Source organism: Bufo bufo, chromosome 2 (genome assembly GCF_905171765.1).
Source record: "Bufo bufo chromosome 2, aBufBuf1.1, whole genome shotgun sequence".
NCBI lineage: Eukaryota > Metazoa > Chordata > Amphibia > Anura > Bufonidae > Bufo > Bufo bufo.
The window spans coordinates 195,069,207-195,094,822 of record NC_053390.1 but is presented as its reverse complement, the minus strand read 5'-3'; the positions used below and the strand labels follow the sequence as shown (position 1 = coordinate 195,094,822).

Here is a 25,616-nt window from a genome sequence, read left to right as displayed (position 1 = left end):
TGCGACATATACCGGGTATTTGCCAAAAATTGGTGTAGATCTAATAAATGACCCCCTTATATGTCTTTTCTTGCTAGTTTTTCTGCAAGCTCAAAACTGGGAAGGCCGTCATGTCCATGTTATTTTTTTGAAAGCAGAGGGGTGTTGCTTACCTTGTCTCTTGATGCAAACAGCTGCCTCCAAGCCCGCCACATATCTACGTAAGACCCTCCCCTTTTGCCAAACTTCGATTGCACTGCAGGGAGAAAGAAAATAGAATGATCGGGTTGCAAAGAGGGTTGTATTTTTTTTATTATTATTAATAATAATATTATTCTTATTATTATTATTATTATATATATTTTTATTTTTTATACTGTCATGTCCCTTCACCTTCAAGGAGGGAGCGCTTGAAACCTTTAAAAATAAGTTGGAAGTAGGGAAGATGGACTGTGCTGCAATATGGTACTCGCATGGAGACTGAACATTTATTAGCATATGCTTTTTTTTTTTCCTATAAGGGCTCCATTTACACGTCCGCAAAATGGGTCCGCATCCGTTCCGCAATTTTGCGGAACGGGCGCGGACCCATTCATTCTCTATGGGGACGGAATGGATGCGGACAGCACACAGTGTGCTGTCCGCATTTGCGGTGCGCGGCCCTGAACTTTGGGTCCGCAGCTCCGCAAAAAGATAGAGCATGTCCTATTCTTGTCCACAGCTTGCGGACAAGAATATCCATTTCTATGGGTGTGCCGGGCTGGTGTGTTGCGCACCCGCAATTTGCGGGTCCGCAACACACCACGGACGTGTGAATGCAGCCTAAGGAAGAGAAAGCAAAAAGACACACAGACGAGCAAGTTTAATCCTAGAAACTTGCTGCGTGTGTGAGCGTGATTTCCTGTTCTGCCATCTGCTCCTCTGACAGGATCTCAAGGCGTTATAATTATAATCCTGTGTGTCCCTGCCAGACCTTAAGTCTACTGAATTGTTCTGACATAATGCCCTCAGTATAATTCAGTAGATACAGGTCTGGCAGGGACACACAGCATTATAATTATAACGCCTTGAGATCCTGTCAGAGGAGCAGAGGTCAGAACGGGAAATCGTGCTTACACACGCAGCGAGTTTCTAGCATTGAACTTGCTCGTCTGAGTCTGGCCATAGGGTGGACTAATGTGCGCCAAATGTATCAAATGCTGCACAATGGCTAGAGATATTACTCCATTTTTTATGGCATCCCTCTTTAGTGGAGTAACATTGCGCTTTTTTTTACAACTTTAAATCTGGTGCACACCTAAGGCCTCATGCACACGAACGTATATTGTGTCCATTCCATTTTTATTTTATTTTTTTGCGGATAGGATGTGTACCCATTCATTTCAATGGGTCCGCAAAAAATGCGGACAGCACAACGTGTGCTGTCTGCATCAGTATGTCCATTCCGTAGCCCCGCAAAAAAGATAGAACATGTCCTATAGGCATTGTTACAATGTATCCGCAAACGAAAGAGATGCAACACGGACGTCATCCGTATTTTTTGCAGACCGCAAAATGCATATGGTTGTGTGAATGTAGCCTAATTAACATGGCTGACCTCTACCACTTTTCCACCTACTTGTCAGGAGTGGAGTAAGCGGTGGGACAACATTTCCAACTTTTTTTCAGCCACAATTCTGGCGCAAAGGAATTGATAAGCCTCCCACAGTGTAGTAAAGTATATCGTAGACCTGTATTATAGAAGGTAAGGGTCTGTGGTTTTATTTGGAGGTACTACGGCATAAAGGCCATGCTGCTATTAATGGAAAGGCGTTGGTGGCGGAAATCGTAAGCTGGATACATAGTGGAGCTCATACATAGGATTGAATGCGTTGTAGTGGCTGATGTAATAGGTGATCCTGATGTCTGCCGTGGGTAGCTTTTAGCCAAAGCCTTATAAGTAAACCTCAGTAGTTACATTGTGCAATGACAAAGCCTTACTGTATAGCATGTAAAACTATATTAGATGTATATGTCTTGGAAATCTGGTGTATTTATTGGTGGTAAAATGGTGTCATTGTAAATATCTGAAATGTTACTGGCAGCTGTATAATAATTGTACTGATACTCCGAGTTATATTACAGGATGACTTGTGCGGGATATTAGTGTTATGGATGGGATACCGGCTGTCTTATACATTTCTTGTTTTCAGGGTTTTTTTCTGTACTTAAAGCGTCAGATAATTATAATATAATATATGTTTCCCAAATATAATTGATGGGACTGTTTATATACCATGTACATTGCATTCTCAGTAACACCTTATGCCCTGATTGATGTAAAAAATTCAGACATCTTATAGTACATGACAATACCTTTCTCACAAAGCTAGAACCAGCCCTGTACCTCACCTCACATTCACTGATCCATTTGCTCTGCTAGATTCTCTCCAGCCTAGCAGCTCAGGGGATGTGTCCTTTCTGCTGCAGCTTTCTCCCTGTAACTGCCACAGCTTCTAACAGATCGTATGGCTGGTGGCAGTTGAAGATTTAAACTGGGCACGTTTAACCAACATAATGAGACGGTCAAAAAATAAGGAAAAGAACAAACAGCAGGGGGCGCTATACAGATCCATTTTATTGAATAACTCAGTGGCTATACAAAATTTTAATTACATGCAATTACAAAAATATTCAAGAGTCAGGTGCTAGTTGGAAAAATGTAGAATATGTTTTGGGACACAAGGCCGTAAAGGTAAACAGTTTTTTTTTTTTTTTTTTTTTACAAATAACGTGATCTCAAATGCTTCATTTATTTGCAGTCCTGGGACATTTTCCCACCAATTTTGGGACGGCCGAAAGGTTTGAAGTCTCTGCAAGTCAGTTCACTCACTATGGAAACCTTTGAAATTTTCTTTATAGTCAACAAAATCCTATTTATTTAAAGGGGTTCAGCTCTCAACCCAGACTTAGGCCTCCTGCACACAAACGTGTGCGCCCTGTGGCTGTGCTGCAAAACAGGTTCTATCTTTTTTTTGGGGAACGGAAGTACGGGACGAAACCCCACAGAAGGACTCCGTAGGGTTCCGTTCCGTGCTTCCATCCGCATCTTCGGATTTGCGGACCCATTAAAGTGAATAGGTCCGCATACGGAACGGTGCCCGTGTATTGCGGGGCCACAAAACAGCCACGGGACACCTACGGTCGTGTGCAGGAGGCCTTATTCCCAGTTTCACCCAGGCCGCTTTTCATGCTCTGATGCTCTCCCTTGCCCTGCGCTGTATCGTTTTTAAAACTACTAGGCAGAGGCTTCCACCTAGCAGTGTTGCATGTGACGTCACCGGCTCTGATGGATGGGCTTTAGTGCTGTCCTAGCCGTTTTACAGGCTAGGGCATTGTTAAAGTCCGCCCAATAGTGACGGTTGCGTCACTGGGCTCGCTGCTGGGCAGAAGCTTCTGCCAAGCAGTCCCTATGGAGGGCCCGGTACGTCACCAGATCTCCTAAAAAAGCCTTTGTCCTGCGCGATTCAGCGCAGGGCAAAGGAGAGCATCGGAGCATGAAATGGTCCAAAGATCATATCAGAGGGGCTGCCTGGGTGAAAATGGCGGTATGTCAACCCCTTTAAGGGAGAAACCTAAATCAAACCTGCTGCCTTTACCTGCTTTCATCTTAAGGGGGTTCTCCAGTATTTTAATACTGATGACCTTTCCTTAGGAGCGGCTATCCATAGATTGTTGGGGTGCCTAGACCCTAACCAATCAGCCGTTTGAAGAGACCATGGCACTCCTGGTGAGCACTGTGGCATCTTCATTGTTTACAGGGCTTCATACACTCAGCATGCCATAGTCGTAGCGGCTGTGCTGGGTATTGCCACTTTGTCCATTCACCAGAGGGCTCGTCAGACAGCTGATTGGAGGGGGAAGAGTCTGACCCACGCCACGCACTCCGTGTGCTGTCCTCATCCGTTGCTCCGTTCCGTGGCCCCGCTAAAAAATATATAACATGTCCTATTCTTGTCCGCGCTTTGCGGACAAGAATAGGCATTTTTATTAAAGGCTGTCCGTGCTGTTCCGGAACGCGCACGGACGCTATTCGTGTTTTGCGGCTCCGCGATTTGCGGACCGCAAAACACACCACGGTCGTGTGTATGAGGCCTTAGGCTACTTGGCTCTTTCACTATGGTACATTGCAGCAGCATAGTTAAAGTAGTTTGGTTGCGACTCGTGGTTTACTGCAACAATACAGTCACAAGAAAGGGTTGGATTCTTGTGACGTAGAGTCCTATTCACATTAACCCATGAGTCTCATTGCGATTCCATTGAATTCCACTATGCTGCGATGTAGCCCCATGCTTAAAGGGGTTGTCTCATTTCAGCAAATGGCATTTATCATGTAGAGAAAGTTCGTAGTAAGTCTCTTACTAATGTATTGTGATTGTCCATATTGCCTCCTTTGCTGGCTGGCTTCATTTTTCCATTACACTATACAGGGGTTATGACCACCCTGCAATCCAGGAGCGGTGGCCGTGCTTGCACACTATAGGAAAAAGTGCATGCGCAGTAGCTCCCTTCCTGGACATCTCATATCTGCGCTGCAACGATGGCCGTAACCGTTAGAAACGAGCAGTGTATAATGTGATGGAAAAATGAATCCAGCCAGCAAAGGAATCAATATGGACATTCACAATACATTAGTAAGTGCCTTGTATTAACTTTCTCTACATAATAAATGCCATTTGCTGACGTGCGACAACCCCTTTAAAAAACTTCTGGAACTATTTGAAATCTTAGTGTCTCAAATGCAGCTAAAAATAGCTAATTCTCGGTATAGTCATTTATTATGTGGAATCCCATTATCCCAGTCATTCCAGACGCAAGACCCAGAGGCTAAACTAGAGCTGCTATATGGTAATCTCGTCACTCTCCTTGGTTTTTGCTGGTCTTTTCCACAGGGCACCACAATGAGCTCAAGCACAACGGGTTAATTTTTTTGCCAGTCTGTTTTCTTCGCTGAACAATCCCTGTGTTTCAGATAGATTGTATGGCTGATTGCCTAGAGCAAGCCCACTCACTTCCCTTCTGCCATCAGACGATTGAAGGTAGTATCTGAATGCAGCACAGTTTGGCGTTACTTTACCTAAAATATGGAATAGAAATTCCTCTAATATATTGTAAAAATGTCATTACTGATAGCTGTGATCTACCATTAGAGCTGGCAGCTGGGAATGGCTTTTATTATAAATGTCTGATATTCTGTGCAGCTTGTATTTGGTCGGTAGTAACTTGCTGATTGGCACAAATTGTCCATCATTATGACTAACCTGATCCTGTATAAACCGCTTATTTTCTTCATGTGTAAATTCTTTATTTCTGGCATAAATAGAATGAATAAAATCTTTTCATAATTTATTGGATTGATCGAGGATTTCATTTGCGTTTGAACGTGTGTTTCTTTATACAAAACATGATCCAAACTTTGCAAAAATGTGTTATACACTTTGGGAAGAAGATTCAGTCCATGACATTTTCCCCATTAAAGGGATCGCAAACGAAATACAAGATCATTTGGTTTTTGGCCTAATAAATTTTACTGAGACTTTCTAATTTACTGTCATTCTGAATACTGCCCTGGTGACCTTATGCTTCCAAGTTTGTTCTGACACAGCAGAGAACTTCCTCCCCCTTCTCTGTGTTGGTGGCTACCTGGATTACTTTATTAGCTAAGCCCGCCCCCCTTCTGTGTCTCTGCATACAGTCACTGACAGAGTGAGCCAGATAACTTTTTATTTCCCTGGACAAGCCCTTTAAAGCTCTAGTCACTCAACATCAGATTTCTCCTAATATTTGAAATCTGCACAGGCAAACAAAGATAAGAATGCCAAATATTCAAGATGACCTCTCCTCTTCCTTATTCCTACAGAATAATCATAAAGAGGTACAAGTCATAGAGTACTCGGATCTCCTGTACTTCCACAGAGAAGATCAAGCTGAATCCTATGATGGACTTGGTGAACTAATAGCCATCTGAACTTATCTTGAAAAGGTCTTATATTAAAGATGCAAGTAGAGCAAGAACCCTCTCTGCCTCGACAAGCTTTTTTCATATTCCCATCAGGAAACGATGCAGGTCCTTTATGGAAAAATTCATACAATGAAATGAAATAATTATATATGTATAGAGCATATGAAAAAAATCATGAGTTTGAGAATTAATTAGCTTTTACTCAATATTGCCTGAAATTCTTAAACCTAGCCTCCATGTAATTTACCAAGTTTATTAAGTGCTAATCCGTTCTGTGTGGTTTTACCCGTCTTCTCAACACTTAGCAGCTCTTCTACTTCCTATTAACTGTCCTGTTAATAGTTGACTATTTTTTATCATATTTATAATGGTATGTGTGGTCTCATGATGACATCAGCAGCTCCCGGTACAAGAGTGAGGTGGTTTGATGGAGAAGATGTGAAGCGCAGGTCAGAGAAACCCCTCCAGGGATAAAACTACATTATAAGCCGCCAACAAAAAATGGTGGAGAAACCACTCATTGTTAGTCCCCTGTAAGTCACCCAAAATGTCTTTGTTGGCATGCTCAGATAACCTCATGAGCATGAATTAATGACCTGCTGGATGAACGTTTCATTATAGCTTTGTTTCTGGTTCTAGTCCATTGGCTTCTACGTCATATTTATGAACTTCGTTCTCAATGATGAATACGGAGTTGTCTCTCTGAGCTTTTTTGTTTTTCATAAACACTGCAAACTGGTAGAGAAGGGCACCTAGAAGAAAACGGAGTAACAAAAGGGGAACCATGGTCAGAATAGGTCTTGAACATTTGATTAAACTGCTGGCTATTTAGCCCATTAACATTCTCACAGTCAACTCATTTACTGCATGGAGTTTTAAGGTGGCTCTGTGGAACATGGGCTTGAGCCAGGAGGAATAGTTGTTGGTCAAACCCAGACTGGTGGCCATACACATGAATGTTGGCCAAACCCACCAAATTCAGTGTGGCCAGTTGAGCATCTAATGTATATAAGAAAGTCCAGTCTTTCCCTGGATGGCAGATGTTGGGAGAAGGACCAGACTGTTGGATTTCAACATGCGTTTGTTCTCAAGGATGTTGCTGCCAGAGGAATCTGGCAGAACTATAAGGTCCTTTCACACAGACCAATTATTGGGAATAAATGTTTGTATGAACACTCATTCCAGATATTTGGCCAAGTAAAGGTGCCACTGATGAACGAGCAAATGCTCATTTGTTGGGTGAGACCATTAGTGATGTGGCACTCAAAATTTGTCCTGCAAGTAGTTGAATCTGTATGGGGACTATCGGAGGTGATTGCTACATGTAAATCTCCACCGACGGTCAGGCAATTATCAGAAACAAATGATTAGTTTCTGATGATTGCTCACTTGGCACGTGTTTACTCACCTCTCTGTTGTGTGAACTGTATGGCTTGTACAGGCCATTATCACATGAGCTGTTAACATGTGCAGCATGGGTATTCCACAAGTTGGATCATTGATCCCAAGGGCTTTCATATGGGCTATGAACGCACACAATATTTCCTAGGATACATTTTTCCATGAAAAAAAAATAGTTGATATTGTGGAAAGTATCTGAGCTGGCAGTGTACACATGAGATGTCTGAACGAGCAGTTGGGTGACCGGTAACAGCTATATCTCCCTAGTCCCCCATTTAACATGAATTCTTAGATTGGCTAAGTGTGCAGGTGGATTTCAACAGACATGGGGAGTAAGCAGTTCCTCTTGTGCTTATCTCCATGTAAAATGACTGAACTAACACAAATACCCATAAGGTTGCGTTCACACTTCAGTTATTTCAATCAGTTATTGTGAGCCAAAACCAGTGGTGAAGCCTACACAGAGTAAAAGTATAATAGGAAGATCTGCTCCTGTTTTGTGCTTTTGACCCGCACCTAGTTTTAGCTCACAATTGCTGATGGAAATGACTGACCAAATAACTGAAGTGTGAACTTGGCCTTAGATTGCTACCTAATTTTCAAAAAAAAAAAAAAAAAAACAGCTAGCCTTCTACAGTGAAGAGCAAAACTTACAGGATGGTGCCCCAGCATCACAGTAAGGTTAATGGAGTAAATGGCTTCCATGGACAACCCCAAAATGGCCAGGAAAACACACACTTTACATGCACACAAAAGATAAGGATAGTTACATGCCAGCTGCTATTTAGTTTTAGTGCAAATCACAGCACATAACAGCCCAAGGCAATCAATGAATACATGCAAATACCTGCTGAATGCTCCATGCAGAGATAATGACATGATAATTCAAAGCTGAGGGTTACATCTTCTTTAAGAGGACCAGTTACCCCTCCTGACATCTGCTTTAGTAACTACTGCTATTCCCCATATAATAACAATTATTCTTATGACCTATGTTGTGCCATTCCTTTATTAATCCTTCTAGAAGTTATGAATTAATTGCTAGCAGTTTACAATGAAGGTCCAGCTGGATGTTACCAGTTGGGGATGTGCCTCTGAACTGTTATTATAAGGGGGATGCAAGCAGTTGCTAAAACAGACAAGTCCGGAGAAGTTACAGATCCCCATTGGCTACGTTCACATTGTCATAGCTGGGGACCGCAGGATCCCCATTGCCTACAAAGGGATTTGCCGGGAATCCGGCTGGTTTCCAGCATAAAGTCCTGTCTGCGCGACTTTTTGTCTGTCCGGAGAGCAGCCGGATCCCATTATAGTCAATGGGGTTCCATCATAATCTGGCTTCTGTCAGGCTGTTCCTGTGCTGAAACTGCCTACCCGATTTCAAAATGCTGATGTTAGCATAGCCTAAGCAGATACGCTTTTCATTCTTTTACATTTGTCTTGAATATTCATTGGGGGAGATTTATCAAAACTGGCGTAAAAGAAAGCTGGCTGTTTCCCATAGCAACCAATCAGATTCCACCTTTCATTTTCCAAAACAATGAAAGGTGAAATCTGATTGGTTGCTATGGGCAACTAAGCCAGTTTTCCTTTACGCCAGTTTTGATAAATCTCCCCCATTGTTTCTATTTTAGAGACCTTGTTTTATATATTATTTTAAACTTACTTAATAAAATAGTGAGGAAAACCGCTCCTGTGACAATAGCTAGGAGTTCTGCGTTGTTTGGTCCAGGCTCGCAAACCATCTTGTCTGTTTCCATTACATCAGTGGTGATGTCAGTTGTCACTGACTGCTTGTCGACAAAGTAAAGACGTGGATAGAAACGCGTGCGGTCACTTAATTCTGCCCCAGCGATGCGCCTTGTGTCAGCCTGGTCTGCTTTAATCCATGAGCTGTCCGGGATCTTCGTGGAAAAACTCTCACTCTCTGGAGTAAGTGGATTATGGGTTTTGGCTACAGATAATGTCAAATTCTCTTCAAAATTGGTAATAAAATCTGATTGGTGTGGTAGGTTTGTTGTACTCTTCAAGGTAAGGCGCGTCCGGTAGGTTTGGATTTCGTAGGCTTCTGTTTGCGTAGTTGGGCGAATGACAGCTCCACCAGTGATCAACAGCAATATGTCAGCAGCAGCAGCAGCATTCACAGAAAGGAACCATATGGCAATACCGCTCAATAAGGCTGAAAGTGTAAGAACATACGACGTGAGTGAGAGGAAAAGCTGCCCATTGCGCCAAGCTGTACCCTAGTAACTGCTCTGCCTAATGTGTACTAGATACCAGGTGTGCCCTTCCTTACTTTTCACTTGGCTCAGAACAACGTGAAAGGTTTGTCAAAGCTGGTTATCTCATACCACTGAAATTTTGCAACATTTTGCATTTTTACCCCACTCCAGTTTTGGAAAGCGGCTGCGGTTAGCCTGTTGATCTCATTTAAAGAGGATCTTTCACTACAATAAAAAATCTAAACTAAGTATACAGACATGGAGAGCGGCGCACAGTGATCTCCCTGCACTTACTATTATCCCTGGGCGCCGCTCCGTTCTCCCGGTATAGGCTCCGGTATCTTCATGTGTTTGGCTCAACTGGGTGGAGCTGAGCGCTGCGATTGGCCAGCGCTACAGCCTGGGAGAAGTAGACGACGGCAGGCTCCACCCAGTTGAGCCAAACACATGAAGATACCGGAGCGGTGCCCAGGGATAATAGTAAGTGTAGGGAGATCCCTGGGCGCCGCTCTCCATGTCTGTATGCTTAGTTTAGATTTTAATTGTAGTGAAAGGTCCTCTTTAAGGCTACTTTCACACTTGCAGCAGAGGATTCCGGCAGGCAGTTCCGTCACCGAAACTGCCGGCTGGATCCAGCAATCCGGACGCAAACTGATGGCATTTGTCTCTCCGGTGTCATCTGGAAAAACGGATCCGGTATTCATTTTTTTGCATTTTTAAAGGTCTGCGACCAAAAAGCCGGATCCGTTTTGCCGGAACACCTAATGCTGGATCCGGCGCTAATACACTTCAATGTAAATTAATGCAGGTATTCAGTATTTTGGGCCGGAGATAAAACTGCAGCGTGCTGCGGTATTTTCTCCATCCAAAAAACGTAAAAGGGACTGAACTGATGCATCCTTGAACGGATTGCTCTCCATTCAGAATGCATTAGGATAAAACGTATCAGTTTTTTTCCGGTATTGAGCTCCTGTGACGGAACTCAATACCGGAAAAGAAAAACGTGTGAAAGTACAAGCCAGATTTACTCTAAGAAAGGGGTGGTGGAGAAAGTGGAGAAACATCTCAAACCAGGATTGTTGTACCAAATGTATCAAACATCGTTCAGCATTTGATAAAATGGCTCATCATAAATCTCTTCCAATATCTTTATTATGCATAAAAGACCGCACCTAAAGAAACACTTCAGAATAACGGCGCTTTCACACGCTGTGGATTTGGTTGCACACATTGCCGCAACCGAAAATCTGTTCTATTCTTTTGAATGGGGTGGCAAGAACATGGATTTCTGCAAACCCCATTCAGGTGAATGGAACTGATTTTCAGTTGTGGAAATTTCTGCAACAAAATCTGCAGTGTGTGCATGTAGCCTAAGGGAGTGGAACTGGATGCAGAAAATCCACAGAAACACTATTGCATTGCATTTTTTGTGTATGTTAACAAGCCCATTGAAGTCTATGGGGAAAACAGCTCTACAGAAGGTGCGGAATTGCACAAATAGTTGACATGCTGGGGATTTTAAAATCCACACAACAGGTCAGTTTCTGCCAGGAATTAAAAAGCAAAATGTTCATGAAATTTGTCAAATCTCATCCACTTTGCTGGTACTGTAACCTGCATGGTGTGCAGGTACCTATGGCTCCATCCCAGAGGACACCCACCACTATTCATGGGCAAGTGTGAGGTACAATCTTTCATGAATAAAAGTAAATTGATATGTTGAATTAATTATATACATGTAGTCTCGGCATGCTTACATTGGCCAAGTATGAATGTCTAGCAACTTATATGGGGGGGGGGGGGGGGGTGAAAATGATCAGTGTGTAAAATATAACATGGCCAATCCTTGCTTTGACCTCTTTAAGAGAGATAGTCAAGTTGCCACCATACACATTATGTAGCCTAAAGCAGGGATGCCCAACCTGCGGCCCGCCAGAAGTTGCAAAACTACACCTCCGAGCATGCCTTCAAAGCTGTAGGATGTCTAGGCATGCTGGGAGTTGTAGTTTTGCAACAGCTGGAGGGCTGCAGGTTGGGCATTCCCGGTCTAAAGGACCTATGTAAGAGTAAATTGTGGTCCTCCTAAAACTGAAAATCCATTTTTTGGGTTAAAATATTTTAGTTTAAACCAAATGAACAAGGATGTTTCTGGAGACCCAGTGTTAGATTGAGAGAATCCTGGTTGTTCTACTGTTCCTTGCCCTTTCAGCTTGTACAGTCATATCGCCTCTCCTGTTGATATGAGCAGACCCATGGACTGCACTGCACTAAGCCGCTTGCTTTAACTGCCGGATATTTGGTATGGTCCATGTAATGAAAAAGTCTTTTCGAAGAATTCCTGATATGCTGGCCTGAGGTTATATGTAGATCTGCAGCACTACTGAACTGTATAAAAGTCAATGTGATGATATCTACAGAGGACCATTGAAAGGGGCACACCTAATTATTTAGATCTTGATAATCACTTTGTGTAGGTAAATGTACCATTCATTTCTACTACAAAAAAAGAAAAATCATTAATCCAAGTTGAGGGGAAAATCAACTTCAAGTTTAATTTCTTGTGTAAATGTGTAGTCCCATCAGAACAAATTGTTTTAATAAAATAAAATTGTAATAGATCATATAGGGGGCCTCCAGAATTCGGGCTCTAAAAAGTCACTAAATCAGGCTTTTGTGACCTTTTGGACTTATTTGACCTTTTGTGATTTTACATCACTCTTGCAGCTTTGTAATTAGCTATGTTAATGATGTGTAGAAATAAAAAAGTCACACAAATGGTTCAATCTGACTCCAGTAAAGGTTGGAGGATGGGGATCGTGAATTCCAAAAATCCCACTCCTGCTAAATTGCCCCCATGGACGGGTCCAATTTCACTATCCTGATATGCGTTTAGAACCTCTAGCCATGGAGTTTGCTTCAGATACAGGCTGCTCCTGTGTAGTCCCCAGATAAGACCTGTGTACTCTATCTGCTTTGACAATTTGCAGAAACCCTTTTATAGCATGAGATTACAAGCTAAGCATAACGTTATAAGGACACATTACATTTGCTTTTTGACGTTATTCGGGGGTTAAAAAAGTAGACTATATTGATGGTCATTAGACAGACCCATTCATTTCTATGATGTTATAATGTAATTGTTACCAGTTTTTATTAGTTTTGCTTACTGCTTGCTTTTTGGTGTCTTTTGCGCACGTGCTCGAGCTTACGCTCTGGAATGATCTGCATTAATATGATTTTTATGTGAATTTTAGCATTTAAATATTGAAAAATGATATATTTTTATCTGTTCTTTCACTTGGGGAAACAGGAAAATGAAAACACATGGAACAGATTGTGATTGTAATTGTAACCGTGCAAAATACATGAGATAACAATAGGGGTCCATAACTGATAGCATTCGGATATGCTAATGAAGGGGGACGGTGCACTTATATATCGAAAAAAGGTAGCAAACTTTAGTAAGACTGGGTAATATTGTGCATCTGCCACATGCAGATGAAACACCGCCCAACTGTAGCTGCCAATAGATGCACAATTTTGCAGGTATAGCCAAGGTCTTTCCTTCAAAAATCACAGGGCCATAGGCACTTTTACTATATAGATGACATGACTGCACCATATAAATATGTCTTAAAGGTGGTGTCACACTTTTTGAGGCAGTTTTTGATGCTCTTTCCTTAAGCCAAAACCAGAAATTGCTTGGAAGAAAATAAGAATATAAAGGACGTCTCCTTCCTACTGGATTCCCTTCTGGCTTTGGGCCAAAAACCGCCACAAAAAGTTGTGTAACACCACTCTTAGGGTCCATTCACACGTCCGTTTTTTCTTTCCTGATCTTGTCCGTTTTATGCGGAACAGATCTGGACCAGTTCTGTACCCATTCATTTTCAATGGGTCCTGGAAAAAATCGGACAGCACAATGTGTGCTGTCCGTTTCCGTTGTTCCGTTCCGCATGTCCGAAAAAATATAAAACTTGTCCTATTCTTTTCCGCAAAAATCGGATCCTGGAACAATACAAAGTCAATGGATCCGCAAAAAACGGAAGACATTCGTATGTCATCCGTTTTATGCGGATTCCGTTCCTGGAAATTAAATCCTGCCCACAGAAACCAAAGGGGAAGGGCTTGGCAGAGCTGGATCCTGTTTTTTTTTAAAGAAATCCAAACAACTTTATTTGCTTATTGAAATTTATACATGTTTCCGTTTTTTGCGGATCCTCAAAAAACGGATGACATACGGAAACATTTTCAGGAACAACGGATCCGCAAAAAACTGACCGAAAATCGGGATATAGAAAAATACTGACGTGTTAATGTAGCCTTAGGTGGGTAAACCAGAGTAAGAACATGCACATATCCTTACTTTGTAGAGTGCCATGGAACAGGTTGTAGCTATAGAAATCAGTAATAGCCATTTGCATAAATGAGGTCAACTCTGCAGCCATTTATTGTGTTGGGACAAATACTATGCTGGGGCTGGATTTTTTTTTAAATAACTGAAGATCATGCATAAGAGTAAAAATGCATTTACAACGGTTGAGGAGAAGCCTATTGTTGGGAAGAAAGTATTCCTTCCTGACAGTTGGCTACTCATTAAGTGGAGGCGAAGCTCTGCATTTACATGCAGCGATCACCTCCACAGTATGAGCAGCGATCGCTCGTCCCCATATAAAACCATTGCTCCTGGGCAGCAGAGTGCTGTTTAGTCAGCTTGATCTGCTGCCCAAGAACGATGTCCTCATCTCAGATCATTTCACCCAGTGAACGAACGTTTCGCTAATTCATCGGGTGATCTGCAGCACTTATAGGCGGGGCAATTATTGGGAACAAGTGTTCATTCCCGATAATCGACCTGATATTCATGCCGTGTAAATCCACCTTAAAGGGTTTCTATCACTTCATTTCACCTAATTAGCTGTCAGACACTAGCGATCCGCTAGTGTCTGCTCTGCCAAACCATCCTAATATAATTGCTTTTGGGGCAGCCGTTTTGCTAAAAAAAAGAACTTTTATTAATATGCTAATGAGGCTCTAGGTGCTATGGGGGCGTCATTAGCACCTAGAGGCTCCATCTACCTTCACAAACTGCCGCCGCCCAGCGCGTCCCTCCAGCCCGCCCATCTCCTCCGGAATGCGATCCTCCCTGTGAGCGTATGTATTCGGCGCATGCGCAGTGAATATCTGACCGCTTCCCTGCACAGACATCTCCACTGCGCCTGCGCGATGACGTCATAGTGCTCCGAGGAACAGGCGCAGTGGAGATGTCTGAGCAGGGAAGCGGTCAGACATTCACTGCGCATGCGCCGAATACAGGCGCTCACAGGGAGGATCGCATTCAGGAGGAGATGGGCGGGCTGGAGGTACGGGCTGGGCGGCGGCAGTTTGTGAAGGTAGACGGAGCCTCTAGGTGCTAATGACGCCCCCATAGAACCTAGAGGCTCATTAGCATATTAATAAAAGTTCTTTTTTTTAGCAAAACGGCTGCCCCAAAAGCTGTTATATTAGGATGGTTGGCCAGAGCAGACACTAGCGGATCGCTAGTGTCTGACATCTAATTATGTGAAACGAAGTGATAGAAACCCTTTAACACCTTATGGACCAGGCCTTTTTCTGGAAACTTGACATGTGTCACTTTATGTGGTAATAACTTCGGAATGCTTTTACTTATCCAAACCCTTCTGAGATTGTTTTCTCGCGATACATTGTACTTCATGATAGTGAAAAATTGTAGTCGTTATAACTCACCTTTATTTATTAAAAAATCCAAAATTTACAGAAAATTTTGAAAAATTGGCAATTTTCTAAATTTGAACTTCACTGCTTTCTAAGGCAGATAGTGATACATCATAAGGGCTCATGCACATGACTGTATGTATTTTGCGGTCCGCAAAAAATACAGATGACATCCGTGTGCATTCCGTATTTTGTGGAACGGAACAGCTGGCCCCTAATAGAACAGTCCTATCCTTGTCCGTAGTGCGGACAATAGGACTTTTTTTTTTGCAGAACGGAAATATGGACATACGGAATGCACACAGAGTAACTGTTTTTTTTTTGCGGACTCATTGCGAAACCCGCTTTTTTAAGGACCACTTTAGTTATGAAGTCACTTTGTGGGGCTTCCATAGTGAAAACCACCCATAAATCATCCCATTATAGAAACTACAACCCTCAAGTTATTCTAAACAGGTTTTACAAACTTTGTTAACCCTTTAGGTGTTCCACAAGAATTAAAGGAAAAAGGCAGATTCTGCATTTTAATTATTTTTTCCTGTAACACATGAAGGGTTAACAGCCAAATAAAACTCGATTTTTATTACCCTGATTCTGCAGTTTACAGAATCACCCCATATGTGGTTGTAAGCTGCTGTATGGGCACACGGCAGGACGCAGAAGGAAAGGAGCCCCATATAGATTTTGGAGGGCAGATTTCACTGGGATAATTTTAAGTTGCCATATGACATTTAAAGACCCTCGGATCTACCCCTAGAGTAGAAACTCCAAAAACCCCATTTGGTACTATTTTGTGGTATATATGACTTTTGATTGCTCTATATAACACTTTTTGTGAGGCAAAGTAACAAAAAAATGGCTGTTCTGGCACAGTTTTTTTTTTTACGGTGTTCACCTGACAGGTTAGATCATGTGCTATTTTTATAGAGCAGGTTGTTATGCAGGCAACGATATAAAATATGTCTACTTTTATTTTTCATTTGTTTCAGTTTTACATAATGAAAAAAATCATGTTTTTGTGTCTCCTTTTCTGAAAGCCATATTATTTATATTTTTGGGGCGATTAACTTATGTAGGGGCTCAGATTTTATGCCATGAGGTGACTGGTGATGATTGGTACTATTTTGAGGTACATACAACTTTTTGATTGTTTGGTATTACACTTTTTGTGATGTAAGGTGATAAAAAAAAAGGCTTTTTTGGCACATATTTTTTTTACGGTGTTGATCAGTCAGGGTGGATCAGGCCTACAGCAGTGATGCATATAACATATTAGTACTTGCTAGTCAGGATTTCTGTTTGAAGAAAGTATTAACTGAAGTACATGTGACAGTCACAGGTAGTTACACAATCACAGGCTTAGTTAATGTGTGAGATAAGGGGAATTTGATGATTAGAGCACTGGACAGTGTCTGCTTTGGCACACTCCCCTACTTGTGATAGTCGTCTGTATGGTAATTGGCACACTTTAGTTTGCTATGGACGTAAGATAGTCATCTGCTCTCCTCCCTGACTAGCATGCTTATTCAGATAGATCAAATGGATTTTGATGGATTGAAATCTTTGAAAAGGTCACCTTAGACATTAGATGGGGGGATTGAGCATGTTGGGAGTTAAACATGCCTGATCTTTCGTTCTCATGGAAGATTAGCCTCCCTGTCACAGAGTGTGTATGTGAATAGGAGTGTTTGGAGAAAACAGCTGTCGGCTGAACAGAGTTCAGGAACTGATCTTCTGATGCAGATAGTTGGTGTTTTAAAGGGAACCTGTCACCTCCAACAAACATCCCAAGCCGGCAGCAGTACCTTAGGGTAACCAGCAGCGTGTTTGTAACGATCATTTTCTTCCTGCAGGCAGATGAAGCAAAAGCTGTAAAAATGATCTTTAATGCCCTGCCCGGCGCGCTTCTCTAGTCAGGCTTGAAGTCACGGAGGCAGCGGCCTGCTTGCTTCAAGTCACAGTAACCACGCCCCCTTCCCTGTGATTGACAGCCGGCAGTTCAGCAAAGCCAGCTGAACTGTCGTGCATAAGCGCTGTCAGTCACAGCGAAGGGGCAGGGAAGGGGGCGTGGTTACCGTGACTTGAAGCAAGGAGGCCGCTGCCCCAGTGACTTCAAGCCTGACTAGGGAAGCGCGCCGGGCAAGGGGATTAAAGATCGTTTTTACAGCTTTTGCTTCATCTGCCTGCAGGAAGAAAATGATCGTACTAAGCATTCTGGATTCTGGATTAAGAATGCTATTATGTTCCCTTATAACCATGTTATAAGGGAAAATAATAATGATCGGGTCCCCCTCCCGATCGTCTCCTAGCAACCGTGCGTGAAAATCGCACCGCATCCGCACTTGCTTGCTGATGCTTGCGATTTTCACGCAGCCCCATTCACTTCTATGGGGCCTGCGTTGCGTAAAAAAAACGCACAATACAGAGCATGCTGCGATTTTCACTCAACGCACAAGTGATGCGTGAAAATCACCGCTCATGTGCACAGCCCCATAGAAATGAATAGGTCCGGATTCAGTGCGGGTGCAATGTGTTCACCTCCCGCATTGCACCCGCGCGGAAATCTCGCCCGTGTGAAAGGGGCCTAACTCTGTATCAGAACAAGATATTTAATGCAATGTTTTTCCAAAGTTACTCTATTTTATGTATGGTAGTTTAACCACCTCAGCCCCCAGTGCTTAAACACCCTGAAAGACCAGGCCACTTTTTACACTTCTGACCTACACTACTTTCACCGTTTATTGCTCGGTCATGCAACTTACCACCCAAATGAATTTTACCTCCTTTTCTTCTCACTAATAGAGCTTTCATTTGGTGGTATTTCATTGCTGCTGACATTTTTACTTTTTTTGTTATTAATCGAAATTTAACGATTTTTTTGCAAAAAAATGACATTTTTCACTTTCAGTTGTAAAATTTTGCAAAAAAAAACGACATCCATATAGAAATTTTGCTCTAAATTTATAGTTCCACATGTCTTTGATAAAAAAAAAATGTTTGGGTAAAAAAAAAATGGTTTGGGTAAAAGTTATAGCGTTTACAAACTATGGTACAAAAATGTGAATTTCCGCTTTTTGAAGCAGCTCTGACTTTCTGAGCACCTGTCATGTTTCCTGAGGTTCTACAATGCCCAGACAGTACAAACACCCCACAAATGACCCCATTTATGAAAGTACACACCCTAAGGTATTCGCTGATGGGCATAGTGAGTTCATCGAACTTTTTATTTTTTGTCACAAGTTAGCGGAAAATGATGATTTTTTTTTATTTTTTTTTTTTCTTACAAAGTCTCATATTCCACTAACTTGTGACAAAAAATAAAAACTTCTATGAACTCACTATGCCCATCAGCGAATACCTTGGGGTCTCTTCTTTCCAAAATGGGGTCACTTGTGGGGTAGTTATACTGCCCTGGCATTCTAGGGGCCCAAATGTGTGGTAAGGAGTTTGAAATCAAATTCTGTAAAAAATGACCTGTGAAATCCGAAAGGTGCTCTTTGGAATATGGGCCCCTTTGCCCACCTAGGCTGCAAAAAAGTGTCACACATCTGGTATCTCCGTACTCAGGAGAAGGTGGGGAATGTGTTTTGGGGTGTCATTTTATATATACCCATGCTGGGTGAGAGAAATATCTTGGCAAAAGACAACTTTTCCCATTTTTTTATACAAAGTTGTCATTTGACCAAGATATTTATCTCACCCAGCATGGGTATATGTAAAAAGACACCCCAAAACACATTCCTCAACTTCTCCTGAGTACGGGGATACCAGATGTGTGACACTTTTTTGCAGCCTAGGTGGGCAAAGGGGCCCATATTCCAAAGAGCACCTTTCGGATTTCACTCCTCATTTTTTCCTGAATTTGATTTCAAACTCCTTACCACACATTTGGGCCCCTAGAATACCAGGGCAGTATAACTACCCCACAAGTGACCCCATTTTGGAAAGAAGACACCCCAAGGTATTCCGTGAGGGGCATGGCGAGTTCCTAGAATTTTTTATTTTTTGTCACAAGTTAGCGGAAAATGATGATTTTTTTTTTTTTTTTTTTCATACAGAGTCTCATATTCCACAAACTTGTGACAAAAAATAAAAACTTCCATGAACTCACTATGCCCATCAGCGAATACCTTGGGGTCTCTTCTTTCCAAAATGGGGTCACTTGTGGGGTAGTTATACTGCCCTGGCATTCTAGGGGCCCAAATGTGTGGTAAGTAGGTAAATGACCTGTGAAATCCGAAAGGTGCTCTTTGGAATGTGGGCCCCTTTGCCCACCTAGGCTGCAAAAAAGTGTCACACATCTGGTATCTCTGTATTCAGGAGAAGTTGAGGAATGTGTTTTGGGGTGTCTTTTTACATATACCCATGCTGGGTGAGATAAATATCTTGGTCAAATGCCAACTTTGTATAAAAAAATGGGAAAAGTTGTCTTTTGCCAAGATATTTCTCTCACCCAGCATGGGTATATGTAAAATGACACCCCAAAACACATTCCCCACCTTCTCCTGAGTACGGAGATACCAGATGTGTGACACTTTTTTGCAGCCTAGGTGGGCAAAGGGGCCCATATTCAAAAGAGCACCTTTCGGATTTCACAGGTCATTTTTTACAGAATTTGATTTCAAACTCCTTACCACACATTTGGGCCCCTAGAATGCCAGGGCAGTATAACTACCCCACAAGTGACCCCATTTTGGAAAGAAGAGACCCCAAGGTATTCGCTGATGGGCATAGTGAGTTCATGGAACTTTTTATTTTTTGTCACAAGTTAGTGGAATATGAGACTTTGTATGAAAAAAAAAAAAAAAAAAAAAATAAGCATTTTCCACTAACTTGTGACAAAAAATAAAAAATTCTAGGAACTCGCCATGCCCCTCACGGAATACCTTGGGGTGTCTTCTTTCCAAAATGGGGTCACTTGTGGGGTAGTTATACTGCCCTGGCATTTTCCAGGGGCCCTAATGTGTGGTAAGTAGGTAAATGACCTGTGAAATCCTAAAGGTGCTCTTTGGAATATGGGCCCCTTTGCCCACCTAGGCTGCAAAAAAGTGTCACACATGTGGTATCGCCGTATTCAGGAGAAGTTGGGGAATGTGTTTTGGGGTGTCATTTTACATATACCCATGCTGGGTGAGAGAAATATCTTGGCAAAAGACAACTTTCCCCATTTTTTTATACAAAGTTGGCATTTGACCAAGATATTTCTCTCACCCAGCATGGGTATATGTAAAATGACACCCCAAAACACATTCCCCAACTTCTCCTGAGTACGGCGATACCAGATGTGTGACACTTTTTTGCAGCCTAGATGCGCAAAGGTGCCCAAATTCCTTTTAGGAGGGCATTTTTAGACATTTGGATACCAGACTTCTTCTCACGCTTTGGGGCCCCTAGAATGCCAGGGCAGTATAAATACCCCACATGTGACCCCATTTTGGAAAGAAGACACCCCAAGGTATTCAATGAGGGGCATGGCGAGTTCATAGAAATTTTTTTTTTTTGGCACAAGTTAGCGGAAATTGATATTTTTAATTTTTTTCTCACAAAGTCTCCCGTTCCGCTAACTTGGGACAAAAATTTCAATCTTTCATGGACTCAATATGCCCCTCACGGAATACCTGGGGGTGTCTTCTTTCCGAAATGGGGTCACATGTGGGGTATTTATACTGCCCTGGCATTCTAGGGGCCCTAAAGCGTGAGAAGAAGTCTGGAATATAAATGTCTAAAAAATTTTACGCATTTGGATTCCGTGAGGGGTATGGTGAGTTCATGTGAGATTTTATTTTTTGACACAAGTTAGTGGAATATGAGACTTTGTAAGAAAAAAATAAATAAATTCCACTAACTTGGGCCAAAAAAATATCTGAATGGAGCCTTACAGAGGGGTGATCAATGACAGGGGGGTGATCAATGACAGGGGGGTGATCAATGACAGGGGGGTTGATCAATGACAGGGGGGTGATCAGGGAGTCAATATGGGGTGATCACCACAGTCATTGATCACGCCCCTGTAAGGCTTCATTCAGACGTCCGGATGCGTTTTGCGGATCCGATCCATCTATCAGTGGATCCGTAAAAATCATGCGGACGTCTGAATGGAGCTTTACAGGGGGGTAATCAATGACAGGGGGGTAATCAATGACAGGGGGGTGATCAGGGAGTCTATATGGGGTGATCACCACAGTCATTGATCACGCCCCTGTAAGGCTTCATTCAGACGTCCGGATGCGTTTTGCGGATCCGATCCATCTATCAGTGCATCCGTAAAAATCATGCGGACATCTGAATGGAGCTTTACAGGGGGGTAATCAATGACAGGGGGGTGATCAGGGAGTCTATATGGGGTGATCACCACAGTCATTGATCATGCCCCTGTAAGGCTTCATTCAGACGTCCGGATGCGTTTTGCGGATCGGATCCATCTATCAGTGCATCCGTAAAAATCATGCGGACATCTGAATGGAGCTTTACAGGGGTGTGATCAGGGAGTCTATATGGGGTGATCACCACAGTCATTGATCATGCCCCTGTAAGGCTTCATTCAGACGTCCGGATGCGTTTTGCGGATCGGATCCATCTATCAGTGCATCCGTAAAAATCATGCGGACATCTGAATGGAGCTTTACAGGGGGGTGATCAGGGAGTCTATATGGGGTGATCACCACAGTCATTGATCATGCCCCTGTAAGGCTTCATTCAGACGTCCGGATGCGTTTTGCGGATCGGATCCATCTATCAGTGCATCCGTAAAAATCATGCGGACATCTGAATGGAGCTTTACAGGGGGGTGATCAGGGAGTCTATATGGGGTGATCACCACAGTCATTGATCATGCCCCTGTAAGGCTTCATTCAGACGTCCGGATGCGTTTTGCGGATCGGATCCATCTATCAGTGCATCCGTAAAAATCATGCGGACATCTGAATGGAGCTTTACAGGGGGGTGATCAGGGAGTCTATATGGGGTGATCACCACAGTCATTGATCACGCCCCTGTAAGGCTTCATTCAGACGTCCGGATGCGTTTTGCGGATCCGATCCATCTATCAGTGGATCCGTAAAAATCATGCGGACGTCTGAATGGAGCTTTACAGGGGGTTGATCAATGACAGGGGTGTAATCAATGACAGGGGGGGTGATCAGGGAGTCTATATGGGGTGATAACCACAGTCATTGATCACGCCCCTGTAAGGCTTCATTCAGACGTCCGGATGCGTTTTGCGGATCCGATCCATCTATCAGTGGATCCGTAAAAATCATGCGGACATCTGAATGGAGCTTTACAGGGGGGTAATCAATGACAGGGGGTGATCAATGACAGGGGGGTGATCAGGGAGTCTATATGGGGTGATTAGGGGTGATCAGGGGCTAATAAGGGGTTAATAAGTGACGGGGGGGGGGTGTAGTGTAGTGTAGTGGTGCTTGGTGGGACTTTACTGAGCTACCTGTGTCCTCTGGTGGTCGATCCAAACAAATGGGACCACCAGAGGACCAGGTAGCAGGTATATTAGACGCTGTTATCAAAACAGCGTCTAATATACCTGTTAGGGGTTAAAAAAAACACATCTCCAGCCTGCCAGCGAACGATCGCCGCTGGCAGGCTGGAGATCAACTCTCTTACCTTCCGTTCCTGTGAGCGCGCGCGCCTGTGTGCGCGCGTTCACAGGAAATCTCGGCCATCGCGAGAGGACGCATATATGCGTGACTCTGCGCAGGGCTGCCACCTCCGGAACGCGATCCTGCGTTAGGCGGTCCGGAGGTGGTTAAAAGAAAAACTATTAAATGAGGGTCCAATATACAGATAATCTCTCTCCATACACATACACTCTAAAACAGCCCAGTACCGTGAGAAGGAACGGGGCTTGGGTTCCCCATTTTGGCAGAGGTTTCAGTGGGGATCAGACATTTATCACCTATCTCCACTGTGGCACCTCTATACAATGCGGACTTAAAATAAGCCATATGCACCTACTGATAGGGACCTTAGATTGTGAGCCCCATTGGGGACAGTTGGTTGCTAATGTCTGTAAAGCGCTGCGGAATATAGTAGCGCTATATAAGTGCATAAAATAAATAAATAAAATATTCACCATTAAAGCATTTGTTACTGTATTATACTCCGCTACACTACATGAAGACCGGTACAATTCCCTTTTAACCGCAGTAAAAGTTCTTTGTAGCAAGTTCTCTGTGTTACCTATGTACTGGATATATATGGGTTCTGCACCAAGGGATCCCTACACCAAGTCAATGTAAATTCTAACCTACTAGAGGCAATCGGGGCTGCAGGACACATTCACATAAGTGACTGCGGCTTGCTACTCCAGTGTCACAGAGGGGGGAGGTTTAGTGACCAGGCTCTGGACGGCATCTGTCTGCGCTGATCTGTGACCCCTTCATTATTTATCAGGGCAAAGGGGAGGAGCAAGGGGGGGGGGGGCAGCTATAATTAGGAAAGAGTTGTCCCTCACTATTTCCCCCCAACAAATCTTTCAATACACATATGTAAAAGCTCCCAACTTGTCTGCTACATATATATTTAACCATAAACCTATTACAATAATCTCATATTATCTAATGGGGTCAATGAATTTGTACAAAAAATACATTTATCTATCTACAACATGTGCACACATCTATATGATACCACGTATCTACTAATATCATATAATGTAGCGTCTAGTTAATATAATGATAGGAGGACTGACCTGCCAGCAGTAGGACTCCCAGTCCCCATCTGCTTTTCATTTCCACATTGGTCTTCTTGTGGCAGCTCTCTAGGAAAGAAGGACATATATTGTAAGGCAAACAGTGCTCTCACCTTCTGCTGCCTCCAAATATAGAGTAAGGTACAGGGTACAAGTGAATGGGACTAGGAGACTACTCCTCCTCCTCCCAGGCTCTGGAGGCTGCACTTTTGGTGGGAATGTTTTTTCTTTGTTGGGGGAGAAATCCTTTTATCACATCCCCAGCCGTGTCTAAATAAACAGTCTGCAAGGAGGGGTTTCTTTTTTTTTTCTTTCTAGAAATAAAATGCTGTAGGTTATATTTCTACTATATATTTTCCTCTGATTGGCTGCATTAGGCTTTATGCATACCTTCCAACTATTTGGCCATTCAAAGAGGGGATGCTTATGGTTCATCATGTGAAAGATCCATTTTTCGTGCATCAATAGTTTTCTTTTATACAATAGCGCAAAATTATCTGAATATAGAAATGACTAAAATACAAATGGCATTAAATAATGAAATAATATACAAGGCAGGCTCAAATATACAGATAGTAACCAGCAGGGGCGGACTGGGAACTTAAAGTGGCCCTGGAAAAAATACTAAAAGTGGCCCTGTTTTGTAGTCGGGTCCAAAGTGATGGAAGGCAGGGCCAGCAATACCATATTTTGGCACATTATACCACCCCAAAAGAGCCAAATACCACAGTCCATCACAAAATACTCCCAGCAGCACAAAATACATCTCAAAAACTTCCACTGGCCGGCCGTGAGGAGCAGTGATGGCCAGTTCGCCATGTTTGCCCGCGAACACATGCGGGCTGCCATCTTAATCCCTTACCTGTGCCTATGCCGCGAGCCGGTCTGAAACAAATACGGTCACCGGGAGCAGGCAGTTCCGAGAACAGCCCCCGGGGGCCTTCATCTGGCTGTTCTCGGAACTGCCTGCTCCCGGTGACCGCATTTGTTTCAGACCGGCTCGTGGCACAGGCACAGGTAAGGGCTTATCTGTGCATCGCCGGACTTGTGAGTTAAGATGGCAGCCTGCATGTGTTCGCGGGCAAACACGGCGAACTGGCCATCACTGGTGAGGAGGGATCAGATGGCGCCCCAGAAATTTCCCTGTAAGATCTATGGCCAATCTGCCCCTGGTAACCAGACTAACACTTTCTGGATCAATATTCTAAATGCAATAATGCAAATCTGTATCTCAGATGAAGAGGGACATAGAAGATGCAAAGAGGGACTTGGGTCCAAAGTAGGGACTGTCCCTCCAAAAGAGGGACAGTTGGGAGGTCTGCTTTAGGTATGATCGAAGGATGTCACTACATTCAAATGTAAAAAAGAAATGGATGCATTGGAACCACTGCCCGAACTGCGCACTATTAGCTTTGTGATTGTAGTTTGTACAAAATAAGTATTTTTATTGCATTTTAATGGCACATCACCAGTAGGTATGGTTGCAGGAGATGGGTCCCAAACCAGATACAAATAATAAAAAGACTCCTGCACTTCACAAAGCTGCAAGAGGTGTATTTGTTTTATTGTG

The 25,616-nt window shown here is 43.0% G+C and overlaps 1 protein-coding gene across 1 annotated transcript; it reads right to left on the bottom strand.

The window, feature by feature from the left end:
- Positions 1-4,959: 4,959 nt before the first annotated feature.
- On the bottom strand, positions 4,960-24,167 carry LOC120988497. Its single transcript, XM_040415993.1, has 3 exons — positions 24,047-24,167; positions 9,048-9,560; positions 4,960-6,732 (listed from the first exon to the last, which is right to left on the bottom strand). Exons 1-3 carry the CDS (start codon positions 24,084-24,086, stop codon positions 6,596-6,598), a joined length of 690 nt encoding a protein of 229 aa, XP_040271927.1. The 5' UTR covers positions 24,087-24,167; the 3' UTR covers positions 4,960-6,595.
- Positions 24,168-25,616: the final 1,449 nt, after the last annotated feature.

What these genes read in the sequence shown, in the direction of transcription:
- LOC120988497 (XM_040415993.1), bottom strand. Translation starts at nt 24,086, where the DNA reads ATGAAAAGCAGATGGGGACTGGGAGTCCTACTGCTGGCAG. An exon ending in GGGAGTCCTACTGCTGGCAG is followed by an intron (nt 9,561 to 24,046) that starts GTCAGTCCTCCT and finishes TTACACTTTCAG; the next exon opens with CCTTATTGAGCGGTATTGCC. An exon ending in TTTCCTCACTATTTTATTAA is followed by an intron (nt 6,733 to 9,047) that starts GTAAGTTTAAAA and finishes GTTTTCTTCTAG; the next exon opens with GTGCCCTTCTCTACCAGTTT.